The sequence below is a fragment of the Colletotrichum navitas genome (assembly GCF_030913465.1).
Source record: "Colletotrichum navitas strain CBS 125086 chromosome Unknown LY79scaffold_103, whole genome shotgun sequence".
Lineage (NCBI taxonomy): Eukaryota > Fungi > Ascomycota > Sordariomycetes > Glomerellales > Glomerellaceae > Colletotrichum > Colletotrichum navitas.
The window spans coordinates 123998-133586 of record NW_026850649.1 but is presented as its reverse complement, the minus strand read 5'-3'; the positions used below and the strand labels follow the sequence as shown (position 1 = coordinate 133586).

Here is a 9589-nt window from a genome sequence, read left to right as displayed (position 1 = left end):
TATATAGTATAGGTTTTATAGTACTTATTTATTATACTTACTTAGTACTTAGTAAGTAATTTTACTAGTGTACTTAGTGTTTATTAAGATAGTTTTATCCTTAGTCCTCTTGTTAATAGCCTCTTAGACTACTTCTATTATTAGGTGTTATTACTTCTTAACTATAGTAATAATCTTAAGGTTTTTCTTTAGTAAGGTTTTATTAAGTACTGCTTATTAGTAAGTGTTTCTTATTATTATTATCTTTTTTTTAAGGCGTTCTTTAATTATATTAAGTTTAAGGGTATTAAGTGTATCTTATAGCTTCTTAAAGGTTATATCTTATATTATTATAAAGGCTATAATAATATTCTAGTTTTTTTTTTCTTATTAGGCTTTTTTCTTCCTATAGATGCGTTTTTTACCTTTAGCTCCTTAGAATACTATTTTGCCTATTTTTTACTGTCCTAGTGTATAGTGTAAGTGTTATTATAGTAGGTAGTCTAGGTTAATTATTAATAAGGGACTTCCTTAGTAGCTATATTAGCTTTCTTAGTGTACTTTAGTAAGGTTTTATATTAGAGTTATTTAGGTTACTTATAGTCTTATATATAGTAACTAGTCTTTTTATAGTTAAAGTATTTAATAGTCTTAGGGTTATATAGTAGTTATTAGTCTTACTTATATACTATACTTATATTTATTAGTCTAGTATAGTGCCCCTAAGATATACTTATTTAGTTATTATAAGGTCTCTATTACTTATTTAGTGCTTTATTTTACTAACCTAGTAGCTTTAGTCCTTAGGTATACTTTTTACCTATATTTATATTAAGTTATTTTATTTTTTTTTTCTTTTATTATTATTTATATAGTTAAGTATTAATTTTAATAATAAGTTTAATATATAATAAGAAGTCTTTAAAAAGGTTTATAATCTTAACTAATTTATCTTTAATATCTTTCTTAAGTCCTTAGTAAAATATAAAGATTAAGGATTCTTAAGTAATATTAAGTTTAGTAGTAAGTCTTTAGAATTTAGCTATATAGTATAAAGTAACCTTAGTCTATCTTAGGTTAAATAGTTTTTACTTAGCTTATTACTTTTTATTAGGGTCTTAGAATAATAATAGTAGCACTTTCTTAAACCTAGAGTATTTATAAAAAATCTCTTAGGTTTTTATCTTTAAGCCTACCTAGTTATTTATTATATAGTCTATTAGGTAAAGTTTAAACTAGGCTAATACTTTTCTCTTAAGAAATAAGGTAGTATAAATAACTTTTTTAGGTTTATCTCTAAAGCTAACGTTATAGAACTAATAGTATACTTAGACTTAAGTAAAGAATTCTTTTAAGTGTCCTAAGGTTCTATTAAATAGCTATAGATTATTAAGTCTAAGCTTATCTTAACTATTAACTAAGGTCTAGATAATATTAGTAGTGCCTTAGAGGGTTTTAATAGTCTCCTTAAGTTCTTATATCTTAGTTAAAGGTTCTTTAGGGATAGCTTTCTCTAAATACTCTAGTTTAACTATATTACTATTAATAACTTTAATAAGTTATTAGTTATATCTAGTGTTTCTCTTAATTATTCCTTAAATTATAAGGTACTAATCTATAGTAAGAATAGCCTTATTATCTTTATTAAATCTTAGATTAGGTAAAATAGATCTATTATTAATCTCTATAATATCCTTAAGTTTCTTATCTAAAGAATACTAGGACTTAGGGGTACTTATTAAAGGTGTATTCTTAAAGCTTAATATAGTATCTTTATTATTAGGTAAATATTAAGGTTAACTTACTTAATAAAAGTAATTAAAGTGTTATAGTTAGTAATCTAATAGTAAGGTTTTTACTAAGAATAAGCTAAGGTTAATACTTAGTTAATAGTAGTATAGGCTTACTAGTCTATTAATTACTTAATAATTAGTTAAGTAGTTAATAGTTATAAAGGTAGCTTATATAGCTTTTATTAATTAAATCTCTAAGGTTAAATACTAAAAGTTATTTAAATAAATTATATTATAAAAAGTTAATTACTAAAAAGCTATAAGAGTCTATTCTTAAGTGTATTTAAGTTTATTTTATATATAAGTTTTATTTTTTTTATTAGTATATAAGGCTATATATCTAAACTATAGCACCTGTATATTTTCTGTATAGCGCCTATATACTAAGTATACAGCTTCTGTATTTCTAATATATAGATCTTATCTAATCTTATTATTATATAACTTATACTATAGTTCTTCTGTGTCTATAGGAGTCATCCTGTCTACGCCTATCTGTTAGTTCTGTACAAATGCTGTTGCTGCCCACTGGTCGCTCTACCAAGTGGGGCAACATCGCCTGTAACTTGTTAGGTTATAACAAAAGGAGTCTATAAATAGTGTAGTTAGGGGTTAATTATAACTATTTTTTAATCTACTTTCTCCTAATTCTCTTGTTCTTATAAACTCTGCTTTTGTGTAACCTTTGGATGATAGTTTTCCTAGTTGTGGCCTTACAGCTGGTGGTCCCCTGGTGCCCCCCACCTCTGGCACCTGACACAAGCATCGTCAGGAAGTGTAGTGATATTTGCGCAGAAGGCAACGTTGGAATGAAACGTAAGGATACACACGAAGGTAAACAAGCCTGCCGGTATCCGGTGAATCGATTCGCTCGACGAAAAATGGGGAAGGAAATTGGATAAAACTTCGTTGAGATTCCAGGTGGGCTGGCTAAAATAGTCTGGAGACTGAGCCTACTGCTTGTTATGTTCTGGCCCTCGAGACGTATGCTTTTTTGATACGTATGCGGTAGGCGGCGACACGTGCTCCGTTTGGCGAAGAACCGGTTTACGTTGCTAGGCATCTCCGTTAGTTCGATGCGGTCCGCAGATGTCCGACCTCAAAGAACTGGGAATTTCAGCCAACCGACACTAACTCTACCTCGGCCAGCCACAGCTGTTGTGGCGGTGGTCCAACAGGATGAAGTGGCAAATGGGTAGTACATCAAGTAACGGCGAGCGCTATCAGTTCATCAAATCCAATGGAACTACCTTGCTCGTTTGCAAAAATGATATTTATTGATTCCGATGTACAGCTCTCTCAGTTAGATAGGGCCAAGCAGGCGTCGACGGCCTGTCCAACTCTCCCCTGCTTCTGATACACCACGTCGGAGATAATCTCCCTGTCGAGGTCGGGAAACATGCCCGCAAGCGTCTCGACGACATTGTTATGCTCTGCCCTGCTGAGACGTTGCGCCTCGGCAACCTCGGCGCTAGCCTGCCTGGCCGCAGCCTCTTCCGCCGACAAATGGGGCCGGGAGGCGGGCTGCTGCCCATCCGGCGGTATTTCCATGCTTAGTCGAGGGGACAATCGTTCGGGAGGTCCTGGCGGCCTTGACGCACTGCTAGGGACGGGCGGCGGCGCAGGCGATGGCTCGTCGGAGAACATGCGCCCAATAGTGCTGAGCGGTTTTTGTATTGATCGAAGGAGGCCGGTGATCGGGGCTTGATCTTCGACATCTCTGCTGCCTTCGTTCGACGACGTTGAGCGGCGCGGGGTAGAAGATTCTCCCATCATGTCTAAAGAAGGTCGTCCGGAAGACTCTCCTTGCTGGAAGCCCATTTTCTCTGAGAAGACGGGCTCCTGCGCGACCGCCGGTGAGTCGAGGCGGTGCCTTTCTGCTATTGCAGACACAGCTGCCTCGACGTTCTTTTCAAATTCCTCATCCGTGATCGTTAGGGTTGTCCTGTCCATGTTCTCAATGAATTGAATAGCACCCATCTGTGACAGGTCAGCATGTGTCATAAAGACCGCGTTGGAGAAAACGCTTACCAGAGATGAAAGGTAGTACCCTGCCTCGCCGCCGAGTTTCTCCTGATTCCGGAAGCGCAGGATATACTGGACGTTGGAAACTAGATGCTCGGGGTTGGCCTGCAGAACGACGTAAATCAAAAGTGGCATGAACGAGTCGGCTGATGAGTCTGATTTGGAGTGCTTGAGAAGCCCTGATGCTGGTTAGTTCACCGAAGGAACGGCCAGTATTGCGGCAGGTAAGACTAACCGAAGATGACTTTACAACAGTTGAGCACACAAATTATCTTGTCTCGTGGCGCCCGATAAGACTTGATCTTGAGAAGTTCTACGACACATCAGGAAAGGCCCAAAACGTCTCGCAGACTGATGACTGACTCACCTTGTTGCGCGAGCTTGAGGAACCGCGTCCCGCTGTCACCGGTAGGCGGGATGTCCAAATGCTCCTCCCTGAGCCAAGCGTAAATGTTGATCTTTTGCGTCAGGATGTCATCCCGTTCCACATCTTCTTGATGCTGCCCACGTCGGCCAGGTCCCATGGGTCGCTCACCACCTCGCCGTTTCGGTTTCGCACCGGGAATGGGCTGCGGCGGAGGAATAGCGGGCGAGAAAGTTTGCGTGTACAGCCGGTTCATGACCAGCTTCTCCATGCCTTCCCGAGCGTTGTCAAACTCGGCATCGGAAACATCTCTCCACACTTCACATTGAGCCATCTTGTTGGCAATAAAGGCCAAGAAGTCACTGATGATCTTGACTTGCTCATGCACCATCCACTGGCGTTTCCCAAATTCGGACAAAAAGGACTTCAAGTATCTGGCAACTGGGTCTGCTTTCTTGTTCCGTAATTGCTCCAGGAAGCGGTGGAAGTCGAAAGGCAATGCTGGTTCGGGTTCGGGCTCGGGGGGTGGCGGTCGGTGGATGGGTAAACCAGGAGACATTTGAGAATCCGTGCTCATATGTCTGTCGTCATGAGAACGCGAAGGAGTCGCGGGCGGTCCATCTTTTGGCGGCACAGGAGGACCTTGGTCATCGGAGGCTCGCTCCCGAGAAAGCATGCTGACAGGAGATGCCGAGTGTATCCTCAGGCCCTGAAGTTCTTGAACCTGGTGGGACAGTGACGGGACCAGCGGGTCGAGACTGGACTTCCGTGGAGGATGGTGGATGCCAGGGCTGCCCAGCATGGGCGATGCGATCTCCAACCTCGGACTCATAACCTCTTCAGCGCCAGGGCCCCCACCATCCCCGGTGAATTGCTCCATGATGCTCTGAATCTCTGACCGAGATCCATTCTCCTGCTCGTCTTCGCTTGCGTATCTGCGCTCGTCGTAGCCGGCGTCGGATGTTGTCGGGGATGCTTCGGACGATGAGCGGCGTTTGGTAGCGTAGGACGGGGTTCGAGAAGGAGGCTGTGATGTCCTGGGGGTGGGAGGTGTTGGGTCAACGTATGTGGTGGACTCGATCGTGAGATACTGGGTGGTAGTCTCGGCAGGCAGAGGACTCGTAGGCTTAAGCGTAGCGATGGACGAGGTCATGGGCTCCAGGTTGCTTTCTGAGGCTGGTGCGAAGGCGGCCTGGCTTGATTGTAGCGCAGATTTGCTGTCCAAGTTGGCGGCAGGCTTCGTCCCGGACGTCGGCTCGAGGTCATCGTCGCCAAAGTCGATCAAATCGCCCGTCGCTTGTTGCTTGCCTGCCGCTTTGGCGGACAGTACTGGTTTGCTTTGCTGCCCCTGCTGGTTGTCGAGCTCAGGAGGCTCCGTTTCAGCCTTCGACCCCGCGTTCTTGGTGCCCGTCACCGGGACAGTGTCGGAGCCATGTTTGGTGTCGCCAGATAGGCTGGAAGAGTGATTTGTGGGATCTGTGGAAGACATACACCACAGATCTGATCCAGTAGGGCCGAATCGAAGAGTCGAGAGCTCCCAACTAAGGCGAGCGACGAAAGTTGCGATCGGGTGGTGGGGGGCCAAGGCTCGAGCTTATCAAAAGGCGGAGGGGAAACCGGTTGCTGATATGCAGATGCGACTGGTTGACTAGGAAAAGTGGCAGGGACTTCAAAATACGGAGAGAGAACGAATGGAGAGAGTGTCCAAGCCGTAGGTGAGAGCAGAAATGCAGAGGTTATCGAATTGTTGCCTAGAGCTATCGCGGAAACTGGATCAGCAGGGCAACGATGGGTTGTCCGTGTGACGACGGGAAGGCTGAGAAAGTGTGGCGGGCAGCGATGGAGATCCCCACAATTCGTGGGGGGTGCTGGGTGGCGGGTGAGTGGTGGCCTGGGCTTACTGCGGCAAGTCGTAGGCCAGAGTTTTGCCGAATCCAAGGGTCCCCGATGCAGCGGCGATGTGATGGGAACGACGTCACTCGCCGAGCGTCGATAGGGTGGGTCCGGCACACGGCCAATGTATAGACCGACGGGGTGGGTCTCTCTCACGTGACCTTTCCTCCGTCACCCATGGTCTTACTCTTTGCAAAGCCGTTTTATTGCAAGAATCCGTTGTTTTATTACTATTGCATAACTAGTGCGAACAAGACACCAAAAAGAACCGCTAGCATAATCGGATAGATGTTACCGGAAAGTGCCATTGATCCATTTACGGTGACGAATACTTCAACCCACTAATCCGTAACCGTTGCCGTTTTCTTCCGTAAAAAGCCGTGCATGGTTCCCCTGAAAAGGACGTTTAACGTCCCCCCCCCACACTTGCCGTCAGAGGACCTACTGCATCCCTTAAACGGGCCACTGCATGTCTTGACTGCCGGTGGTTTCACCCACCCCGGCACGGCTCCCTATGTACTCTCCACTAGTCCGTTCTTGTCTCAGCCTCTCTCGAATATTGACAGGGGCTTATCCGTACCGGTAGTCTCTTCCCCAATTGTACGATCTTGGGCCATCGGGGAACATCATGCTGCCGACTCTTTTTATGCCTTTAGAAACGCTGCTCCACAGCCAAACGAGAGAACCTCGGATTTCTTTGCACCCCCGCTTGATAAAAGCGAACCGATCATATGGGGGGCTTCGGATCGCCTCAGGGAAGAGTTGCTGGAGACCGTCAGCACATATTTCTTATTCTCCTGTCACTTGTCACATCACAATACCTTCAGCTACTATGAATGCTGCAAGAACGTTAATCACCCCACACATAATTTAATCTAGAATACTGGGACATGCCGCGTGCCCTATTGCTGCTTTGTGTTGCCGTCCGGTCGACGTCCTTCCAAATAACCCTCTGATGGCTGCCGCTCCGCGCTCGGTCCTTTGACGAGTGTCAACCTGCCAGAACGTCCGACCGCTTGCCCCCTGGATAAGTAATTCCCGGTTCACGAGTCAATTGCTGTGCGCCACACCAAATGCCAGACCATAGACGGCGGCACAGGGTCCTAGTTATCAAGACGAGACATGGCTACTCGACATGTTCCACACTACTGTGTAAGGCGGCTTGTGTCTTCGGCCCCTATCCCTGTTCAGGAGTATCTTTTTGGCAGCACTTTATTGTGTCGACACTCATCTGAAGTTTCAGGCTGGAACTCGTAGAATGTATACCGTTCAACTCAGATTGAAGCCGCTAATCTAGAGACACCGTTGCAACCCAACTTAAAGCCGCCAGACGAGACATCGTCATAACTCGCAAGCCGACCTCTTATCGACAAGCGCCGTCCTTTTCTACGGGGTTGTTCCTGGCTGACTGACGGGCAATTACTCTAATTCGTACTTCTTGCGAAGCGGCGAAGCCAGGCTTCCTGGAGGATCACAGAAAGCTAGCAGCTGCCTATGAAGACAGAGCCCAGCATCGTTGCATGTTAGTTAGCCGTTTTACTTTGTTAGCTCGGCCTATGCTTCCGGGGCATTCTAGCTTTCCTAGCCTAATGCTCTAACTCTGGCAGCTGCCAGCGTAACTATCAGACCGTATACAATGTACTACGCACAGCCGTATGGTCTGTCCGCCTCAAGCCGTTAGGATAAAACTTCACGGGTGATTATGGGTCAACCAAGCATCGTTGATCCTGGCTCGTTTTCTAACGAAACGCCACCCGCCCTTGTCTAACCGGCTCCCTTAGAAAGAGGCTTTTCACTGTATCATATGAACAGGTGCTCGCCCGGTCCGTGGAACTATTCATTCCGCTCTTAGGATCTCCGATAAACGACACTCAGACGTAGGGGACCACCCAGACAATTTGACCTTGCCGCGTGGGCTACCCAGTGGCTTGGCTCTCATGTCCCAAAAGAGACAAACTTGCGATTCGGACCGTTCCCCATTCAGTCAGCGCCTTGAGATCCATATTCCCCTCCAACACGAGAGCCGGCTTGTTGGGCCAAGGGTGACTTGTTTGGCAGTGAAGCGGCCTTCCTGGCCGTCTTTTCCATTTGGAGAGACGCGATTGGTTGATCTGTATTAGACCTGCGGCACAGGTTTGTTTGCCTAGGGGAACAAACACCAAGGTATTGATCCGTCAGCTGTTCTTCATGTCAATACTCGCCGGACCGCGTGAGTTGACGTGGGTAAGCCGTAGTATAAAGGTTGCTGTAAGTCTTCTCTGGGATTGCACTCATCTCATCGTTATTCGCACATCACATTCGACACAGCAGCCAGCTCGTCCATCAGCTTAAGCCCAACAGGCAGTCATTCATTCTCGCGATACTATTCACTCTGCTCTGGGAGCACCCCACCTTCTTTTTACAGTTTCAATACGTCTTCCATTCTCCAGTCACGATGAAGTTCCTCAACATCCTCGCACTCGCGTCCGTTACGGCCGCCTTTCCCACGCTCTCCGAGACTTCCGTTAACGAGGTTGACGTCCGCGAACTCGAAGACCGCGAGATCGGCGGCGTGGGCACCACTGCCAAAGAGTTCACTCAGGGCGGCTGCAAAGATGTCATCATGCTTTTTGCCCGCGGGTCGACCGAGATCGGCAACATGGGCGCCGTCTGCGGCCCTCCTACAGCCAACAATGTCAAGGCCAAATTCCAGAGCGTGGCCGTCGAGGGCGTCGACTATGCGGCCGGCCTGGCGACCAACGCGCTGCCTGGCGGCGCAGACCCCCGAGGCATCGCCGAGATGAAGCGGCTCATCGCCAAGGCCAACTCCGAGTGCCCTAACTCCAAGCTCGTTGTCGGCGGTTACAGTCAGGGGGCGGCACTCACCCACCGCGCCGTTGAGAACCTCCCCCAGGCCCAGAAGGACCAGATCGTCGCGGCATTCACTTTCGGAGACACGCAGAACACCCAGGACAAGGGCCAGATTCCCAACTTTCCCAAGGAGAAGACCAAGATCATCTGCGCCACGGGCGACGCCGTCTGCAAGGGCACGCTCGTCGTCCTTCCCGCCCACTTGTCGTACGGCAGAAATGCCGGTGAGATGGCCGACTTCATCTCACAGAAGCTCACGGCTGCCGGTGTCAAGAGGCGCTAGTAAGTGGCATCTCGAGCGGGCGGTTGTGAGGCGGGACGGCAGACGTCAATTTGTCGTCATGGAGAAAATGAAGCTTGTAGTTCGCCGTTCTTTCTTCTCTTACTTGTTTCTCTCAGCGGGCCTGAAGAGATTATCCACTGCCTTGGCTCACCGTTCATGATCTGCGAACCGGATGATCGTGTCTCAGACGGTGAAATACATAAGGCATTGCCCAGTATCTCAATCTTCGAGAAGCAGGCAGCATTGTTGTTATATCATCATTATTATCATCATTATTATGTATATATCTATGTATATGTCAGTCGTTATGTAAATAGGAACTTTCTAAGGGTATTCTCCTCAATCTGCAATTTTTCTTCTTTTTACATTTTTTACCTTTTAGGTGATTGTCTTCTCCACTAC

General features: G+C 46.3%; 4 protein-coding genes across 4 annotated transcripts; 3 read left to right on the top strand and 1 right to left on the bottom strand.

Moving 5' to 3' along the window:
* Positions 1-2413: 2413 nt before the first annotated feature.
* Positions 2414-3002, top strand: LY79DRAFT_569674 (uncharacterized protein). The gene has a single exon (XM_060559072.1). The coding sequence runs from the start codon at positions 2462-2464 to the stop codon at positions 2672-2674; it is 213 nt and encodes a 70-aa protein (XP_060408625.1). The 5' UTR covers positions 2414-2461; the 3' UTR covers positions 2675-3002.
* Positions 2990-5964, bottom strand: LY79DRAFT_707405 (uncharacterized protein). Its single transcript, XM_060565047.1, has 4 exons — positions 4165-5964; positions 4033-4110; positions 3804-3976; positions 2990-3752 (listed from the first exon to the last, which is right to left on the bottom strand). The coding sequence occupies exons 1-4, from the start codon at positions 5648-5650 to the stop codon at positions 3072-3074; spliced, it is 2418 nt and encodes an 805-aa protein (XP_060408624.1). The 5' UTR covers positions 5651-5964; the 3' UTR covers positions 2990-3071.
* A 357-nt stretch (positions 5965-6321) lies between these two features.
* On the top strand, positions 6322-6949 carry LY79DRAFT_569672 (uncharacterized protein; the record flags this gene model as incomplete). The annotated part of the gene is made up of 1 exon (XM_060559071.1): positions 6322-6949. A coding segment is annotated over exon 1 (490 nt), but the record flags the coding sequence as incomplete, so codon positions are not given.
* Positions 6950-8488: 1539 nt separating this feature from the next.
* LY79DRAFT_526809 (cutinase) lies at positions 8489-9187 on the top strand (the record flags this gene model as incomplete). Its single annotated transcript, XM_060555871.1, has 1 exon — positions 8489-9187. The coding sequence occupies one exon, from the start codon at positions 8489-8491 to the stop codon at positions 9185-9187; it is 699 nt and encodes a 232-aa protein (XP_060408622.1).
* Positions 9188-9589: the final 402 nt, after the last annotated feature.